The sequence below is a fragment of the Battus philenor genome, unplaced genomic scaffold (assembly GCF_028537555.1).
Source record: "Battus philenor isolate CCGP_79_NKW_IND1 unplaced genomic scaffold, ilBatPhil1.0.hap1 SCAF_16, whole genome shotgun sequence".
NCBI classification, from domain to species: Eukaryota; Metazoa; Arthropoda; class Insecta; order Lepidoptera; family Papilionidae; genus Battus; species Battus philenor.
Window position 1 is genome coordinate 5,839,277 of NW_027181678.1, and position 21,281 is coordinate 5,860,557.

General features: G+C 32.1%; 2 protein-coding genes across 3 annotated transcripts; one reads left to right on the forward strand and one right to left on the reverse strand.

Moving 5' to 3' along the window:
* The first annotated feature begins 150 nt into the window (after positions 1-150).
* Positions 151-7,030, forward strand: LOC137919497 (uncharacterized). Its single transcript, XM_068762592.1, has 6 exons — positions 151-466; positions 1,066-2,363; positions 3,047-3,212; positions 3,915-4,067; positions 4,250-5,538; positions 6,662-7,030. The coding sequence occupies exons 1-6, from the start codon at positions 332-334 to the stop codon at positions 6,834-6,836; spliced, it is 3,216 nt and encodes a 1,071-aa protein (XP_068618693.1). The 5' UTR covers positions 151-331; the 3' UTR covers positions 6,837-7,030.
* On the reverse strand, positions 7,020-20,777 carry LOC137919379 (juvenile hormone esterase-like). 2 transcript variants are annotated; one of them, XM_068762438.1, is made up of 4 exons: positions 20,686-20,777; positions 9,937-10,077; positions 7,787-9,084; positions 7,020-7,443 (listed from the first exon to the last, which is right to left on the reverse strand). In XM_068762438.1, the coding sequence occupies exons 2-4, from the start codon at positions 10,060-10,062 to the stop codon at positions 7,278-7,280; spliced, it is 1,590 nt and encodes a 529-aa protein (XP_068618539.1). In that variant the 5' UTR covers positions 10,063-10,077; positions 20,686-20,777; the 3' UTR covers positions 7,020-7,277. The 2 variants fall into 2 exon arrangements, with proteins under 2 accessions (XP_068618539.1, XP_068618540.1); XM_068762439.1 differs by lacking the exon at positions 20,686-20,777 and adding an exon at positions 14,390-14,433.
* Between the last annotated feature and the right edge of the window lie 504 nt (positions 20,778-21,281).

Here is a 21,281-nt window from a genome sequence, read left to right on the forward strand (position 1 = left end):
AATAAAACGTTTATGAAAATTCAATATATTATTAAATTAAAGAGCATTATATTTCCCAAAAAAATAGGAGTTTATTTTTTGAAATGACATTAATTTGTAAAAAGGAACGTGAATATGGAGCAACCAACATTGCATGAGATTAATGTCTTATAAAATAAGACCATTCTAATGTTTGCAGTGTATGTTTTTAGAGCATGCTCTATTCGTAACATTAATAATAAAAAAAGAAATTTCAAGTCCCCCATATAATTAGTAATAAACGTTTTATATTCATATACAAAGCTTGATATAAAAAACTAACTTTTTAGAACTTATAACCGTTATTGAAAAAATGTCACAGCCAGAAGTAGAGATTTGTGAAGGTAAATTGAAAGGATTCATAAATAAGACCTTAACAGGCAATACGTTTTATACATTTAGAGGCATTCCATATGCAAAGCCACCAATTGGAGATTTAAGGTTTGCTGTAAGTTATTTTTTTTATTGTAAATATATTATTTACTACCTGGTCAAGATACTGCATGCCTCATTAATATATGGTAACATCATTATTTATTAATACTAAAAAGGAAGAATATTTGAAAATGTTTCTCATCTTTATTTAAAGATGTTAATGATAACATTGAATAATTTGCATAAAATTTTTATCATGTTTGTATCATTTAATGTAAGCACAATTAATTATTTAACTATTTATGTAATTTATATAATTAAACTACATACTTATTGAAACATGCCAAATAGACAACATTCCCTCCTATATCTATTCAAAATTTTTAGTTAATTTTGTTTTTGATAGTATTCTAGTTAACCATTGAACCTGGAAATTGTAGAAAATTAGATGTGTAACACCACATTCCATATACAATTGAACATAAAATAAGGAAAAAAATCTCATTGTAGGAGTTATAAGTAACTTTTGATTGTAGTGAAATTAATTTTTGAAGGTTTTGTATAATTATTTTTTGTTAATTGAATTTTAAAACCTAACAAAATTAAATTTTATTGTTGTCATAATTTACTTATTTTTGAATTTAATTTTAGAGGCACCTATTATGATTACAGAACCCGGAGCCCTGTGAACCATGGGAAGGTGTGAGAGATGCCACTAAAGACTGTAATATTTGTGCACAGTATGACAAAGCAACAAATACTTTTATTGGTGACGAAGATTGTCTTTACTTGAATGTGTATACAACATGTATATCTAGTGGGGAGCTGCCTGAATATAAACCTGTTATGGTGTTTCTTCATGGAGGGGGCTTTTTATTTGGAAATGGTACTGATGATGCCCACCATGGACCTGATTATCTTGTTGAGAAGGGAGTTGTTGTAGTAAGTTTAAACTATAGATTAGGCATACTGGGGTTTTTAGCTTTGGGTTGCAAAGATGCAACAGGCAATATGGGCTTAAAAGATCAATTACTAGCACTGAAATGGGTGCAAAGAAATATTGTGCACTTTGGGGGCAATCCTAACAATGTCACAATTTTTGGTGTGAGTGCAGGTGGAGCATCTGTTGAGTACCTACTTTTATCTCCATTGACTCGAGGTTTATTCCATAAAGCTATTGCTCAATCAGGTTCATCTCTTTTACATTGGGCACAAAATAATAAAATTAAAGAATTAGCCTTTAAAATTCCTAATGTTAATAATAAAGTAATTAAAGATGATAATGAACTTTTAAAATATTTGAAAGAAATGCCCGTGAAGGAATTAATTCAAGCTTCAATGGCAGTTATTGCAACTGATGATAAATGGCGTGGAGGCATCCATTTCGGTTTTGTGCCAACAGTAGAGCAATCTGGGGATTGGGAACAATTCATTAATAAGTCTACTTATAAGATGTTATGTGAAGGTGAATTTGCTAATGTACCTTTTATGAGTGGATATTGTACACGCGAAGGTCTATTGATGTTGGGACTTAATGCTCCGAAAGTTGAGAAATTAGCAAGAGAAAAATCATTTATATCCGAATTACCCTTCAATTTTGATGAAACAGAAAGAGAAGAACTTGAAACTAAATTAAGACAGGTGTATTTAGACGGAGATCGATCTCATAAAGATGACGATTATTACGCGATTGATTTTTTCACCGACGTAGACTTTCTGGGCGGCGTGTATGTAGCCACTTCATTGATAGCTAAAAAATCTTCTCCGGTATATTTCTACGAGTTTTCATACTCTGGCCAATTTAATTATATTAAAAAGAAAATGAACATTGCAAGAGAAGGTGCCTGTCATGGTGACGAAGGCGGATATTTGATAAAGTGTGATATTTTTAATGAGGAAGACATTTGTGACGCCGACAAACTCGTGCGAGACAGAATGGCTACAATGTGGACAAATTTCGCTAAATTTGGGTAAGTTATTTTTTACGGAAAATCTTTGGCACACAGGTTAAATTACCTTATAGCGCATTCCCTTTAGATAGCTTGAGTACTATAATTATTCATTATTTTCTATTCATGTCATTACACATGGTACATGATAATGTTTTTTAACAATTATTAAAATCAGGGGTGCTCATGTACATTAGTTCAATAGTCGCGCTAAAATTTTGATTACTTCTGTATGTATATGAATATTATCGTAAATTTAGATTTATATGTAATATATACAAATAATGCGTTTCATGGTGTGGGCTACGTTCGGAGTTACGTTCTACGTTCGAATAAGAAATGAGACTCGTATAAGAACAAAGGTAACTGACGTAATATGTAGAATTACTCGTAACGAGAGGCAGTAAACGGGGCACATCATTCGTGCAACTGACGGCCCTTGTGGCCAAAAGGTTCTAAAGCGAAGATCACCAGCAGGTAGACGCGGCTTGGGTAGACTTCCTACTAGTTGGACAGACTACATAATCAAGTCTGGGGGAAGTTGCTGAGTGCGGGCAAAGCCGGTCGTTGTGGCGGTCTTTGGGGGAGGAATAAGCCATGGGGTGGGAGTCTATCACGACACGATGATTATGAAAGCAATTCACTTGAAAAAAAAGTTGTTAATGTAAAGTTTTTCAAACATAATTTGTTTTTAATTGTTACAGTGACCCTACGCCGAAAATTGATAATATTATAAATGTTAAATGGGAACCTGTCACTGACGACCGAATGGCATATCTTTTAATTGATGAAGACCTATCTATGAGGAAAGAGCCGTTTCAAAAAAGAACAAAGTTGTATGAAGAACTTTATCAGAAATATAATGTTTTATAAAAACAACTTTATAAAGTTTCAGCTAATATAATAGTATAGTTATTAAAATAAGTATTTATTGTCATGTATAATGTTATAGTGTCAATTGCTTAAAACCTTTGAAGAACAGTCGTGTAATTATTTTTATACTTTTATACATGTATTCAACAAGTAGAAAAAGACATGAAATGTTTCTAATTAAGCTTTTGAATTTAATTTATATATACATATATATATATATATATGTTAAAATATTTAGTTTTATTGCAATTCCTATTAAAATGCCTGTTCAAATAAAATTAATATATGACATAAAATATAACGGCTAAAATATTAATAAAGCATTCAGTATATTCTACTTCGTATTTTATTTTTAGTGATAAAATTTTTTCACGTTTACTGTTATAGAAATATTTAAATGTGTCTGAAAAATTAACTGGAAGAAGCTATTACATACAGATTTCAAGATCTGCAGGATTTCAATATTTTTCTGTAGTTTTGTATGGGATTTTATATACATCTACAGTAATTATAGCAGCAGGTACATGTTACGAAAAAAAATATTTATGAAATGATAAACTAGTTAAGGTCGCCTTATCAGAAATTTATAATGAACATGAGTGATATTACGTAGTTTATTACGAGATGTGCGAAATATCATTTTTATAGTTTTAGCTGTTAATTTTTGCGCTGTTTAAAAGACAAACATATACGCAGTAGTTTAATTATATGTGTGAAATGAACGGACCAGAAGTTGAGATTTCTGAAGGTAAATTGAGGGGAGCGATCAGTACAACAATAAATGGAGTACAGTTTTATACATTCAAAGGAATTCCATACGCTAAACCTCCTATTGGAGAATTAAGATTTTCTGTAAGTGTTTATTTAAATATTTTTCATTAAGTAAATCACGTAAAATATAAGAGTTTTTTTCCTGTATGTGTCGAATTTTTTTTATTAATGGTTCGAACGATTTTTTCTCTTGTTTGATACTACTTCCATTAGGTATAATTTAAACAAATGTTTTCAGTAATTTGTAATGGTTTCTGCCACAGATACCCGAACCGCCTGAACCTTGGGATGATGTAAGAGATGCCACACTGGAATGTAATATAAGTGCACAATATGATAAGACTACAGGAACGGTGGTTGGGGCTGAGGATTGTCTATATTTAAATGTATACACACCCCACCTTTATAACAAGGGCTCAAAATTACCAGTAATGGTATTTCTGCATGGCGGTGGCTTCACGTATTTAAACGGTACTGACCAATCAGCTCACGGTCCTGATTTTCTTGTCGAAAAGAATGTTGTCATCGTAAGTTTAAATTACAGACTTGGTATTCTGGGCTTTCTATCCTTAGATCGTAAAGAAGCTCCCGGTAACATGGGATTGAGGGATCAACTACTAGCGCTTAAATGGGTCCAGAAAAATATTCGCCAATTTTGCGGAGATCCCGAAAACGTCACCGTTTTTGGTTTTAGTGCCGGCGGCGCATGTGTTGAGTACCTTCTTGTGTCTCCATTGAGTGAAGGTTTATTTCACAAAGCAATTGCGCAATCCGGTTCATCACTACTACATTGGGCGCAAAACAATGACATTAGGACATTAGCTTCGAAAATCCCTGCTGCAAAGGGAGAATCCATAACGAATGACCATGACTTATTACAATATCTACAACAAATGCCTGTCGAAGAATTAATAGAAGCTTCTTTATTAGTTAGTAATTCTGTTGAAAGGCGTGGAGGTCTTCACTTTGGTTTTGTTCCTACAATAGAGAAACAAGGAGAATGGGAGCAAGTCATAAATAAGTCTACATATAAATTGCTATTACAAGGTGAATTTATGAAGGTACCATTTATAAGCGGCTTTTGCACGCGTGAAGGTCTCTCAGTTTTACCTGCTTTCCCAAAGAAACTTGAAAAGCTAGTAACAGAAAAAGAATTTGTATCTCAACTTCCATTTGACTTTGAAGACTTAGATAAAAATGAAATGGAAAACAAATTAAAAGCAATATACCTTGACGGTGAAAAAATTAACGAGGATGAAGATTCATTTGCGATAGATTTTCTTACAGATGTCGATTTTTTGGGAGGTCTCTACGTAGCATCTTCATTGATTGCGAAAGCAAATTCGCCTGTGTACTTTTATGAATTTTCTTACGACGGTAACTTAAATTTTTTAAAAAAGAAAGCAAATATTGTACGCCTTGGAGCCTCTCATGCTGATGATGCTGGATATTTGATAAAGGCGAAGTTTCTTCGTGAAGAAGAAGCTTCGGATACAGACAAATTAGTAAGGGACAGAATGGTTACGATGTGGACAAACTTTGCAAAATACGGGTATGTATATTATTATTAGATGGAGATTTGAAATGCTAGAATTATATTTATTACTAATTATTATTTATCATAATATTTATTGAGATATCGGGAATAACTTCATTGTGAATTTGAATACAGTAGAAGTGGGAGGGAGAAGTATAACAGCAAGATCTCTATATAACCTCATGAAGGATTTTAGCCTGTTAAGAGTGCATATAAGTTTATTTTTGGAACGGCCTCTAAAACAACGTTGGCAATTTTGTTTTTTTTTTTTAATTTGTTTAACAAAATTTTCTCTAACATAGTCAGAGCCTATATATTTCTATTTACAATTTCTAGACGGAGGGGGGAAATCCTACATAGGCAAATTTGGTTTTGTGCGAAGAGGATTTTGGTCAGCAAAAATGATTGCTAATGCATTGCAAAGAGGTTTCTCTAGCGGTTTAGGATATGTGGGTCGTCAGCCCCGAATATCGTATCCCTTCCTTCTTACAACGCTATTGACCCGTTGTCCACACGGTGAATCCATGGAATTTGGTGTCTCTTTCGACCAGTAATTTGTCAAGCTAAGCTTTTTGCAGGAATACAGTAATCCTTCCTCTCTCTTGGTTCGGGACAGCCCAGTACAAACGATATCTATCACCGTCAATTAACCTCTCATACTTATAAGCTATTTGCCTAAGAGACGCATATATTAATACAGATTACTACTTCTTGTGTTTCAAATGTTATGAAAAAAAATCAGGTTCTATTTATTGTGCTTTAAAATCAATAAATCAACCTGGTAGGGATGTTACTAACAGTAAACTATAATATATTCATTATTTAAATCATGACTTAATATACTTCAACTATAATACTGATATGTATGCCTGGCCACAGAGTTGTGATACCTATAGCGAGTTCTATGGCAGGGCAGCGAAAAATTTGTGTTAATTGAAAAATAGGTAGGTATTTAAATATTAATTCAAAGTTATACGTCACAATGTTAGAAATCATTATTTATAAATATTTTCCTTTTTACTCTTTTAAAAGCGAAGTATCAGCGATTAAATGAAAAGAAATGTTAAGAAGTTGCAGATGATTGAGCGATTCTTTTTTATGTAATTTTATACATTTTAATCAGTTTTTATTTTTTTAGTAACCCAACTCCAAGAATTGACAATATTATCACCACAAAATGGCAACCTGTTACCGAAGATCGGATGATGTACTTGTTTATTGACGATAAATTGACTATGAAATGTGAACCGAACCCAGAAAGAACTCACCTTTTGAAGGAATTGTATACAAAGTATTATAATTGCAAGCAATAAAGACATTACTTAGGTTTTTCTGAAAATTAATACCTTGATATGGGAAATTCGACAGGGAAAATATAAAAGGGAAAATGACAAAATTAGCAAGTAAATTTTTTTAATAACAGATTTTTCATTTCAGACGGTTGTTTTATCATATAAAATATCTTATTGTCCTAAACATATATTACGATAGACAATAAATGTAAATACATACCATTTATACTCAATTAAAAATATTGTTTTATTTTACCTAGTTACGTGAAATCAGTTTTAAATGCATTTGAATTACACGTTGATTTTTTTTAACTTTATCATTAAGTGAAATAATTTATATCAACAATTTAAAAAAAGAATAATCTTTATTAAACGTGTGTAGATATTACTAAATAGTTTTTATTAAAAAAATTAATGGAAATTTCAAATATGAAAAAATATGACGATGTTAATATGCTGTTATTATTTTTCATATTTCTGAAATATTTTCGTAAAAATGGACATTCTCTTAGGTTCGTAGTTATTTTGTATTTTGATTTCATTATTGATATTAAGATATACAGGATATTTTTCTGTGTACACAGGCCAATTCGGTAAATTTTTCGAGCTATTTTCGGGTGTAGGCGAACTGGAAAACATAAATAAATCGTTATCTACATAGTACATAGAATTTTTTTTTATAATTTTTATGTAAATCTTTAGTATTTGAGCTGGTAACGGCAAATAAGTAAGCAATGTAAATAATTCGTTATCAGATTTACGGTATCAAAATCGATTATTTTATGATTTAAAAGCATATAAAGTTGAGCATATAAATGTTTAAAAGACGTGTTTTACCCGTTTTTTCTACAGCAAACTTTGCTTTAAAAAAGACAAAATGTTACTAATTTATCTCATACACTGGCGCGCTGAATAAGAAAGTTGGTATTTTAATTAGTTGGCATTATATCTTAAAAGATTGTCGTTCTTACCTTGTATTCGCAAAATTAGCCCACATTTTAGACATAGCATTTCTTATTAATAAATCCTGACCGTACGCATCTTTGGCTTTTTGGTGGCACAAAACGTAAGTATGGTCATCAGCATGTGCGGCTCCCTTTCTACACATACCAAAAACGTTTTTAAAGAAATTGATTTTGCCATCGTACGAAAATTCATAGAAACGTACAGGCGTGCCGTGGCTAGCCATCAACTGTCCGGCGACCCAAATTCCGGATACAAAATCAAGGTCACCAAAAAAGTCTACAACAAGTTTATCATGATCATCATCGGGGTGTACGTTTTCGGAATAAGCTTGTAAAAGCTGTTGTCGGTATAAGTCTTTGTCATCTGAATCTAAATCAAATGGCCAATGATCAGTAAAGTTTTTCTTTTCCAGAACATTTAATACGGTATTCGGCCTTACAAGATTTAATAGATACCCTTCTTTATTACAAAATCCTTTTATTACGGATACATGGTTAAAATTACCCTGCTTTAGCAAGCGATAGGGATGATCTGTTATAAATGCTTCCCCGTTGCCAAAATCTTTTTCGATAGTGGGTACAAAACCAAAGAACAGTCTATTGGAGGTGAATTCGTCACAGACTTTAAATGAACTTGCAGTCAAAGCGGCTCCTTCGGTATTTAATAAGAATTCGTATAAAGCAAAGTTATCATCAAGCGATCCTTCATAGCCTAGATTTTCAACTAGTTTATTTATCAGCTTCTTTGGTTCATAATTAATTGCCCAGTGATTTAAACTAGACCCAGAGTGCATTATAGCCTTGTGAAAAAGTCCTTTAGCTTTCGGTGAAATAGTAAGATATTCAACGGATGCTCCACCGGCACTTATACCAAATATGGTTACGTTGTCTTTGTCACCGCCAAAATATTTAATATAATTTTGGATCCATTGAAGTGCAGTTACTTGATCTTTTAAGCCCATATTTCCTGATGCTTCTGGAATATCTAAGGATAGAAAACCAAACACAGAAAGTCTATAGTTGATTGTTACTAATATAACGTTATGTTCGATCAGGTAGTCCGGTCCATTCTCGTCAGTTACGATTCCAGCTCCACATACGAAACCACCGCCGTGTATGAACACCATAACTGGTAGTAACTCGGACTTTCCATCTGGTATCTTAGGTGTATATACGTTTAGATAAAGACAGTCCTCGCTTCCTTCAAGCTGTCCGCTTAACATATTATTTTGTAGACAAATGTTGTTTTTGTTGATGGTTGTTGCATCTCTTTCACCCTCCCATGGTTCTGCCGGCTGCGGACTCTAAAATGATATGTACTAAATAATTAATAAAATTTTTGTACGATACACAAACCAGTACATTGAAACAGACTATGATTGTAATAGTACACCTTCCCAATAACAATAAGATGCTCCTTCAAACTTTTGAAAAACAAAATCTACTGCGTCATTTCTTTTGGGATTGTTAGTCAACATCATGATCGTTGTAATTTTAGAAGCTACAGCAATATTGGCGAGATTTATTTTAACGAGAGAGACTTCTTAGGTTGTATAATTTTTAAGGTTATTAAATGTAATGTTGAGGTAAATTTTCAGAGTAAAATACGTTTTATAACAACACGTGTCCTATTTTGTAATGCGACATTTATTCTAATAATAATGATACAATAAATTCTTGATACAACAAAATATTTACTTAAAATGCTTGTTTTACAATGATTATTAAAATATTAATTTAATAAAATCTGATGGTCTACTGCATAATGTATGCATCTGTTAGAAACCATGCCGTGACAAAAACGATCAGTAGCAACATAATTGATAATAATTTTTAGGAGAACAACTATTTTGGCTGTAATAAAGTTTAAGGCTAGTGATAAAGTTTAATTTTGATCCCAAAGAATAATTTTTATTACAAGGAACACGTAACCTTAGTTCAGCCCATTGATACTAAACTATTATTACCATATTTTCATAAATTTTCGATCAATGCACTTTTAGTTACTATTAACTCTTAGGAATAATATTAAAATCCAGAGTACAAATTTTATTAAAAATCATTTGTTAAATCTTGGTTATATGTGTTTGTTTTATTTAATTTAAAATAAAATAAGAAACTTACATCAATGAAAGATAATATTGAACAAGCCATACCTTAAATCTTAATTCTCCCACTGGTGGTTTAGCATATGGAATCCCCAAGAATTCGATGTATTCAAATCCATTATCGTTTCTTGACGTCTTGCCTTTTAACTTTCCTTGTGGTAAATACACGGCCATTATCAACGAGTAACTCTATCGAATAGTCGACAATAGAAATAAAAGTTACAGTCATTAAAATTTTATCACATTTAGGTGATAAGAGTCAACGGGAATTAAGATAACAGGTAAAACATAAAATATAAGAGAAAATGTAAGAAGAAAAAATTGATAAAATGATGAAATAATACGTAATTTGTTAAATAAAATCTAATTTTATTCTTTATGTAAATAGCTGAATATTCTTTGATAATCTTATAGACGCTGACTGAGCCATAGAGAAAGTTGTGCTCAGTACTTCAATATACGATGAATCAGGAAAGAGTAGATTGACGAGCAGAAGAACGAAAATGATCGACATAGACCAGTAGAATGGCAAGTTGAAGTTGCAGTGGACAAACCATATACCACACGAGAAGGATGCCACCTGGAGCCTTAAAGTTCTGAAGACCTCAGTCCAGCGCTCGTAAGCCGTCTTGTTAAGGTAGTCGGAAAACACTGGATGCAGGCAGCTTCCTACTGGTCTTATTCGAAATCTTTAGAGGAAGGTTATGTTCAGCGGTGGACCTTTTACGGCTGAAATGACAATGACGATGAAGTTTAAAAACTTCTTATTACGTATATTTAAATTTCACTTGAATTTAAAATTCTGCAGGCACACAGATATTTTACATTGTCATAAATAACTAATTGCATTAAAAAAAATTTGTATATATCGTACCCGGTAAAACCTTTATTTCCTTACACATTTATTATGCAGCGTAGTGCGAATACTTTAAACATCGTATGCAAAAAAATGCCTGGAACTATTGTACAAATTTATTTTATGGACACATAAATCTTATACAGAGAACTTATTAAAACTTGTTAACTTTTACCTCAAACATTAATTGTTTAGTTGTTCAGCGAATTCCTATCAAATACAAGAAGAAATATGACAAATACTAATTTACGAATTCCGTGAAAAACGATTCCAAAATTGATTTATAGGATATATATGAAGTTTGTGTAGAATGAACGGAATCCTTAAATGGTTTCGAGACAATACAATACTCAGTGCACAGACTTCTAAATAAATAGATTGGACTTTCTTATATATTTTGTGACCATATAGGTAAAGCACTCACAAAATCTAATTTGAAATGATATGCCCTGCCTATTGTAATGTGGTGGTATTTTTCTAAACTATATAAGTATCCTAGTAATAATGGCCGCAATAACGGCCGGTAATGTGAGCGCTGAAGCCGCTCACATTACCGGCCAGAGGTAATCAGAACAATTTATATGGTGGTCTTAGCGACAATAATTATATATTGGGCCAGTGCATAGGCACCGGCGGCTACAAGGCGGCTGGTCCGCAATCAGCTAAACGCGGTCTCTTGCGGAAAGTGCGGAGGAAGTCTAACTCGCCACCGTAGCTACCGATACGGCGATTTCCACCAACCGCAGCCGCATCGTAACCAGGTGAGAGTGGGGTTCTGCGCCATGCGGGGCGCTGCTGAGTTGTACACCAAAAAATAACTTGGACAGCTTTGACACATTTTGAATAATAGGTTCTTAGAAGAAACAACGGCTTCGACAAGGATATTTTTCCCGAGCGCCACATATGAATATAGGAGACTCCACCAGGCAGAGGTGGACACGAGTCTGGTTAAAATGTTCACGGGGCGCGAAGAATGCGCTGAATACCTACACGGGTTCAAACTCACGGAGAGCGTCAGAAGTAGGCCAGACCGTGGTACACCTATTAATTTGCTGGCCCATGTACGGAATAAAAAGGCTACGGTGCGAAATCGAATCTTAGCACCAAATAGACAAAGAAAGCATCTCCTCTCTAATAAGCGACAACGGATGTCGCCACACATTCTTAAGATACTGCCGCAAACTGAAAGGGGAAGCAATAAATATAAAAAAACACAACAATGATAGGAATGAAATTAACAGACAAATAGGACATTTAAATAAATAAAAGGTAAAATTATATAAAACAAATAAATCAGGGGAAAGTAACATTGTGAATCAAATTACTATACAAGCAAAAGTAAAATTACAAATTATGGTAAAAATGTTAAAAGAGAAGAATTTTACAAAAGTAAATAAGTATGAGCAAAGTATGAAAGGCAATGCATGGAATTAAAGTAAGATAAGAAGGGTAGATAATATGAAACATAAAAGAAAAATTAATGATAGATATAGACGAATAAAAGATGATATTTAAAATAAAAATGTAAGTGTTAATTGTACATATAAGTCCCTGTCCCAAAATAGGATAAGGAAACGAGAGGCCAAAACATAAAAATAAAAACAAATTTAAAAAACATCTCAAATAGACCTGTCTAGATGTAGGCAAGATAAATAAATGTATTCATTCTATAATTTCGTCAGCTTAGATAGACTACATTTGTTTTTTTTTACACAGATGTACTTGTAAAGTTTGTTTTTTAATTGATTTGACGATTTAATTTATTTATGTATAGGTTTTCGTGCTTAGTATTCCTAGTTATTTACTACAGGAGATAATACTTATAAATAATAAACTTGAGGCTGGTATAACGGCTACTGGTTTATAAGCTTATAGATTCCGTTAATTAACACCTAAAAACTATATATTTCAAAACAGAGAAATCGTATCCTAGTGGTAGTGGAGTAAGACTAGCGATCGAAGGTATCTTATATTATTCATACTTTGTTCATTAATTATATAGAATTGCCGCTACTCACAAACAAGTTTTCAAAGCATGGGCAGCAACGTTCTCTGCGAACCATTATACCACACTGCGATCGCCAATCCGCCTGCCAAGCGTGGCGATTATGGTATATCCCCATAGATATCTTTGGGGAAGGAGGCCTATGTCTTGCAATTGGTGTCTATGGGCTTTAACAAAGACGAAGACGATATTTTAATCACAGCTTCTACTCAACGTTTTCCTTATTATTTTTTTTAATAAATTCCATTTTTGTCTTTTGTGATCTGTTTAATAAAGTAAATCTTTTTCTTTGTAGTCAAGTCTATAACCTATGAGGTCTGTGGTCAGCTTGGGGTCACAGACTAGCTTCGGCGCCGGCGAGTCGCATCGTGAAATACTCAGGTGCATCCGAACCTGCCCATGGATTTTTATACAGTCTGCTCTAAAAACATATTTATGTAATTGGTTTACAATTAAATTTTATTGCACTACACTTTCTAGTACAGCTTATATAATTTATTTTTTTAAACCATGTGCATATTTTATTATTAAATAATTTTTAGGTTTTAATAATATTTATGGCAGTACGTATATATGCAAATGTTTTTCATAATTATAATGGGCACTTGTATACATCGGTGTTTTAATTATTCTATTACTGAAATCATTCCTAAGCATTATTAAACATACTTCACTTGGTTTTGGATATATAATTTATATCTATGGAAGGCCTGAGTCCAGCAGTAGACATCGTTTCGCTAAAAGTAAGAGAACACTGATCATAAAATATATGACGTATATCTATATAGTCACTTTAGATATTATTGAAATGAGTGTTTGTTAGTAGAATGATTTATAAAATGTTTAGTTTTTATTAATACCAATCTTTAACGTATAGGTTAATAGACTAAAACTTTTTTGCGATAACACTAATTGTATTTAAATCATTCCAAATGAGATAGATTTATTAGATATAGGACTGGAATATTGATAAAGTGGATGGTTATAATAAAATCAGGAAGAGAATTATTTCATAATGTCGTTAAAATATTGTTCCTTTCAATGTAAGTACTCAGTTCGTAAGAAATAAACAAAGTTAAACTTTGTCTTCGCTTAATTGTGATGTTTTTAAACTTTTTTGAACCCTAATTAAGAATAAAATTGTTGCTGTTAAAATCTGAAATTGTAAGGAACTATTGTAATAATCTAGAATCTCACTTTTTTGGTCAACTTTTTCGTCATATAATTTTAAATATTGTATCTTACTTTATAATACCCTTCAGTGTAGACGTATATAGCAAAGGGGTCGTCGTGATTTACTTCTAGAAATGAGTAAAAGAGAGACAAAAATTGTTGTTGTCTTTTTTATTGTTTAGTTAAATTTTGCCACTGACCAGGCATGCATTCTTTGCCTTTTAAAAAAACTGTTTGGGAGGATTTTGTATTATAAACCATAAGTCACCCCTAGATGTGAACCTTTTTTGACAATATCATCATTATTCGTTGGTATATAAAATATTAGTAGAAATCTTAATTGTTATTTATCAAGTTGCACAAATTTAAATTTTTGCGTTGAGGGTAATACAGAATGGTAGTGGGATTGTTGTTAATAAAGAGGAAAAAAACCGTTTTAAAAAAATAAAAAAATATTTTTTTCTTACCAGACGTACAGGACAAGACTAAGTCACTTTGCCACAAATGTCTACTGTCAAATACACTGTCAAATATTTTATGACTTACAATAACCCAAAAAATCACGAAGGATAGGAGACTAGCTTCTACCCTCTTGTTATGTATTAATTTAGTTTGTTCAGAGACGTATAACAGGATAATAGTCATTTGGTGAAATTGGCTGAGCCAAAGATGTTTGGATTTCCTGTGTCATATGCTGTTTTATTACTTATAAAACATATTCTTAAATTGGGAATGATTACAGCAATGGAAAAAAATTACAGAAAGTATAAATTTTAAAGTAAGTATGAAGTATATAAAACGATAGATTTAGAAGTAATACTATTGTGTACTATTGAAATTCAGTTCGTTTTATTCTTAACTTAACGCCGAACCTGTCTAAATACATTTGCGATTGAAAAAAAAACACCATAGTATATTTTTTAATTCTGCAAAAATACTATGATTACTTATATCTTTCCTATTTAAGTCGATTTTGTTAATAAAGGTTTTAAAAAGGTTAACCGTAAATTTATTATAAGTTAAAACAACGCTATCTATCGGCAATAAGAAAATTATTAAAAAACTATATCATAAACTTTTACCATGGTAAATATTAATAATTACACGATAACTATAAGGAAATTCAAATTTAAGATCGCCTAATTCTTGTGTTTGTATTTCCTAAAGATTATAATAATTATTAATTCAATATCCAACTAACACTTGATGAGAAGTTTTATGTGGATGAAGTTCATTTGAACCACAAGATGTCGCTATTATCAAATTTAAATTTTAGCTATTATTAACTTATTTGTATAAAATAATTGACAGTCATACTAACAGTTTATTATATTTTTTTTGTGTATCGTATTTATGCATTTGTTCAATTCGTCTGTACAGCTTGTCAAGTGTCTGTCTTGTCAATGAGTAAATAACACTTATTTCACGCATAGCAGAGCGTGAAATAAGTGTTATTTACTCATACAACTTGAGCAATGGGATTTTAATCAAAATTGATTGCTTAACCAAATACCAAACTTAGGTAGAAATTGAAATCATTTATAAAGATGCTTGCTGAGATACTTTTACCAACGTGGAACTATATTTATATGTATATATAAATAAAGTTTTATCTTGTGATGTTAAAAACAGCTTGTAACAATTAAGATTGAAATAGAACAGAGCATTGGGTTATGGTAAAAATAAACAACAAATATTAACGTCATAATCATAACCGTAGCTTTTACGAATTTTAAACGAATAGAGCAATAAACCTTGCTTACATTATGTACTTTTTTTAAATAATTAATAAAAGGATCTGATCTTATTTCATTTCTATACTCATATTCATATTGGCAAAAAGATCGTGAGAAGTCTTAGTTTTGAAATTAATGAAAACGTTGCCTAAATTACGTCGGCGTTCCAAAGCAGCTGATTGTGCGGCGTGAGATTCGTTGGTGCTGAATGGCCCCGGCTCGGATTGATCTGACGCTGTGTAGGCGACGCGAGGAATGCGGGTTTGAATTGGGGTGACCAAACTGTCTGTCCTTTTTTATACGTATTATATTTTATACTTTTAATATATACGTATGGAATATAACAATCAATACGTGTAAGGGGAGACCTTAAATTTATACAAACACATTTATCATTATCTTCATCATCATCATTTTAGTCGTAGGACCTCCTGTGAGGCACACATGCGTCTTCGATAATTTTTTTTCGATAGATTCATTTTAGAACCACTTTAAAAAGGACTGTGCTAGACACAGGCACGTCTTACGACTACCTTAAGAAAGTGGTTTGTCTCCACTCCAGAACGTTAAGACCCCAGCGGACATGGTGGCCGCCGCAGACTAGATCACGCCTCTAGTAGTTACCGTAGGAGCCGGCTAAGGGAAAATATTCACGGAGAGTAGGCTGCATCATGATTCTATCAAAATTTTTTTAAATAAAAGATACTGGGTATACCTGCTGGCCAAGCGTGGCGAGACTGCACGTATCCACCATTTATAGTTCTGGAGACGAGATCACGGAGCGGTAAGCGCAGTGAGGAACCGGTATGCGCACTACAACTCACTAGGTTAGAGGTCGTCGAATGTGGCAGAATGCGGGCCGTTATCACCGGTTTTATTGATAATTACGGGGAGAACTACGTCCAGCAGTGGAAGCCCTACAGTTGAAGTGATGATGATTAATGAGCGAAGAAATATTTATACTTAAAAATACATTTAGATCTTCTCCCACACGTTTCGATTATTATTGAATAGTTTTAATTCGTAAAATGCCTTTTATCTACAACTCCACAGTTAGATAATATTTATTAATATTATTGTAAGAATAACATGAAAAAAAGTAAATGAATTGTGAAATAACGGAATCTCTACAGAATGTTGGATACTCTACAACGTATCGGTGTTGTACAGTACGATGTGTGGCCGCGACGCAGGTGCGTGCCCGTGGGAATAGTGCTGGGACTGCCTTGTTCTCTACCAAGGCCCATTTTCTAACTGACCTTTCATTATTTTTTAAACTCATCATTGAGAACTAAATATCTGGCGCTGAAACTTTATCATATTTTAACAAATTTTATTTATTATAATTTGTAAATACGAATTATATTTAAAATGAGAGTTATTAACGTTGGGTAAGCGACACATGCTTTGCAACGATGTTTGTATCGAAATTAGTGACTGCTTGTCAACGCAGCAGCGATCTGAAGTATGATATACAAGATGATTGTTTCTAGCTGGTGTAAAAGTTTAAAAGGGGTGAATTTATACTCATGAGCAAAACACTTTAAAGCTTTTATGACCACCCTGAAATAGGTTATGTCAATATTTCTGTTAGAATACGACAGGAGAATAACTTCTTGCAGTGCAATCTGCAGAGACGGATAGTAAATAATAATTATTTATGAGTAGTAATCTAAATTTTGTAAATGCTTTTTCTTACTATATTATCGTAACGTTATTTATTATTTCTGAAACCTTTGGTTTTTGGGAGAGAGTGCATTATACAAGTCGATTAATTGTCAACTAATGAGCTATACGTCGTCGTTGTTATTTCAACCCATAGCCGTCCACTGCAATGTATATATAGGCTTCTCCCAAAGATATTTATGGAGGATATACTATAATCGCTATGCTTGGCGATCGCAGAGTGGGAATGTGGTACGTATAGAACGCTGGTGACCATCTTCTAGAAACTATATTTGTAAGCAGTGGTAATCCTATATTATTAATGCACAGAGTGTGAATTAAATAACATTGTATCCCGGAAATCGAATACGCGGCCTACGATCGCAAGTCTCATTCCTCTGTTGCACAAGCTACTGCTATGCTAGCACACAATTCACCTCTCAAAGACTTGTATACTTATAACCAATCATCTGTTAAATACCTACATAATCTTTTATATCAAGAGTAAGTACAGCTTCTTTTCAATTAGGTTTGTATTATAAGGTATAATGAAATGAGTAATAAATAAATTGAAAGTATTTATTTCAAAATTCGTTAATTCAAGACCCTGTTTATAAAAACAAGGCTTCGTTTGTTTGTAATGTATAATATTAATTCTGCCACCGAATAATACCACGGAAGTAGTTTTTAGTTTACAGCGCTAAATAGTTATATTAAAAGGACGTATTACATCATGTCTTAATGAAACGTGGCGCTGCCGTCAATTTTGTATTTTAAATTTATTGACAATACAATTAGTGGCAACTGTTATATGTACAGCGTAGCGTAACTTTCATAATCCCCAAACCAACGTTAAATAATTGATGGTACAAAATAAAAACATACTGAAAAACGCAACGAAATTTAAATTTAACGTCTTATCTCTTCGGTTCAATTAACTTGAAAAATGACTTTGGAGTCAAACAAACAATCGCATATTCATGCATTGTTTTGTTTTTCAATAGTGTTGCCAATTAATTTTATGGATGTGTTTTTTTTAAATACCTCAGGAAAAATATATCGCCTATTAGGTATCGACGTGTATATGATTAGCTGGAGGCCATTTTTGCACACGTTGTAAATAATATTGCTTTGGCAAATACTATTCATGATGAATCCATGTTTTAAGTTTTTGTCGTTATGGATTTTTTACTAATATCGACATACCTGGTATTGACATACGTATATGGTGTTTAAACAATTCTTATGGTAATGGTTTTGTTTAAGTGTTAATTACGATTGATAAAAGTCTACGTTTTATACAGGATGATTAGTTACAGCTATAAAAGCTTTAATGAGGTAAATGTAAATCTTATTTGACAGCAAACCTTTTTCAAACTACCCTCAAAAGTTAATACTACTTTTTCCTTTGGCAGTACAGAGACTACTTTTTTTGGGAAGAGACAGAAAGAACAAAATAATTTATTTTGAAATGTAGCATTCGAATTTTAAAAAAGGTTTTTTTTAACTGTATTATCGTTAAGTTGTTAATTATTTCTAAACCCATTGATTTCTTGGTGTATCGTACATTAATTGACACCAATAGAGTTACAACACATTCTCCCTTTTAAAGTAAAATCTTTTAATCTATAATTAATTACCCTTTATATGTACGACTCAAAATTAAAATTGTGATCTCTGTTTAGAACAGAATTTATATTAAATTATACACTTTTTTACCATGCTTTGAATGTAGCGGTCTTTTGCGGTGCCGTCACGACTTCATCATGATAGAACAGATTTTGGTTATAACCGTCAAAAAGTCTTATTTCTTAAACAGCACATAAGCTTTTTGGGATTGTTTTAGCTATGTTCAATGATCAGAGTTGTAGTGGTGATAAATAAATGAACATTTGTATGGTTTCAACATGAATGAAAACCACAAAAATGTTAGACGACTGTTACAAGATTTTAATTTACATAAACCCTAAAGTATAACTAAACCTTGGAAGATAAGATCATAGACTTAATTAATATGTGGTCTTTTGATATAATTTATAGCCATTCATCAATTATACGTAGTGCTTATCGTTGTGTTTTGTTAAAAATGTATCGTTATGTTATATTTAAGAGATCATTGAACGACATTAATAAGACAATATGAAAATAAATGTACTCATTTAAAATTGATAACAATATTATACAAAAGATAGCCCATAACAAGTTCTTTATACGTAATCAACATTCATTATGTATGTATCTCTTTACGTCAGTATTAATAGTATGAGTCAATGCAATGCATATATATATATATGCTGACAAAGTTTTTAGTTGACAAAGTGGAAAATGAAAAAAAAATTTTTGGCTACTGATAAACAGCCCGCTATTCTATTGCATAACTATAAAACAAAATTGAGTGACACCTTAAGCCTAGACACTCCATTAACCGTCAACCAAAAATAGTAGTATGAAGCAACCCGAGCCGCCGCTTCGCTACTTAAAAAGAGGACTTATGCTAGTCGCTGTGCCCTACCACCTCAAACAGAATGTGCAAATGCCATGGGAAGCAGTGACAATTCCGTCCATTGAAAAAAATATTTAAAAATAGAGAGGCGATGTAGTTCTTGATGGCAAGAGGTTTTCGTTTTCCTTGTAAGAACATTAAAACATTTTTTTTATATTTATATGGATGGTTTGTTATAAGACGTGTACATATATCAAGTAAAGAGATGTTAGATTAAATAAAATCCAAAAATTATTTTTTGGATCTTAAATAACATTCTCGGAAAACTTAAAGGTTTATTAAATAATAATTAAGAAGAATGTTGATATAAGAAGTTAGAAAGTTTTTACAATTGGAGACAATATAAAGTTAAGATGTCGGTACCACCAATCAAAAGAAAAAAATTAAAAAAAAATTATAATTAATAAATAAAAATATCGTTTAGAAAATAAGTATTTAATATATCTATAATACACTCAAAGTGTTTTTCCAGAATAACTATCTTAAACTTAAATAAAATTAAAAAGGTATTTGAAAATCGGTTAACTTTATATTGTTTTAGAAAGTCTATGGTTGCGCACTTAGAAAAATAAAAACGCTGTTGGACTTATGTCTACTACAAAAAAAAATTGATTCTTTTTAAAATTAACTACTTTAAACGCATTATTAACATTTTTAAACACACTTTACATATACTAACACAAATATCGCTACAGTCTAGTAGAGTATGTTCTCTTAGATAGCTCTTAGATCGCTTCGGCTGACGCTCCGCGGAGTGACCAGGTCTAAAGACCCCAAATAGCGGTCTATAAGGCATTATGCAAATTAAGTCCATTGAAAAATTTTGATATTACAAGCGTATTAATTAAAATTGTATTACCTTAAGACTCAAAAGTTAGTTTATCGAGTGTTTAGCAGCGGTTCAGAAATGGATCACAATCACAGACGTCCACCCCGAATTATACCTCTGTGTCATTAACAAATGGTGAAAGAAAACGCCAAAAATCATAAGACTATTTGACCTCTAATTTTCAATAGACCTTCGAGACAGATAATGACTCCTTATCCTTTCTCTAAATGGAAACTTGTTGAACATTATCTAGCTTAGGCATAGATGATTAGAATGCTGTCTTATCTCGAAGTTATATATATTTTCAAAGACACTATCACCAATTAGTTAAGTTAATTGTACTTTATTGTTACTGAAACAAAAGCGTATTGTAGCTATATCGTATTGGACTGGAAGTGGAAACATGTGGCAGTCAAACAGTGTGCTGTTCATGAATTCAATAAAATATGCTGATAGTTTCGTCGTGTGTTCGGATGCTTTCACATTAAATTTATTTTATTTTCAATTTATAGAAATTGAAGAAAAACGAAGTATACATTTATTGCCATTTTAAAATATTAGTTTAAGAAGTTAGTCCATAATTTGTAACGTTTCGGCGAATCTTTGTTTGTTAAAGGTACTAAGTT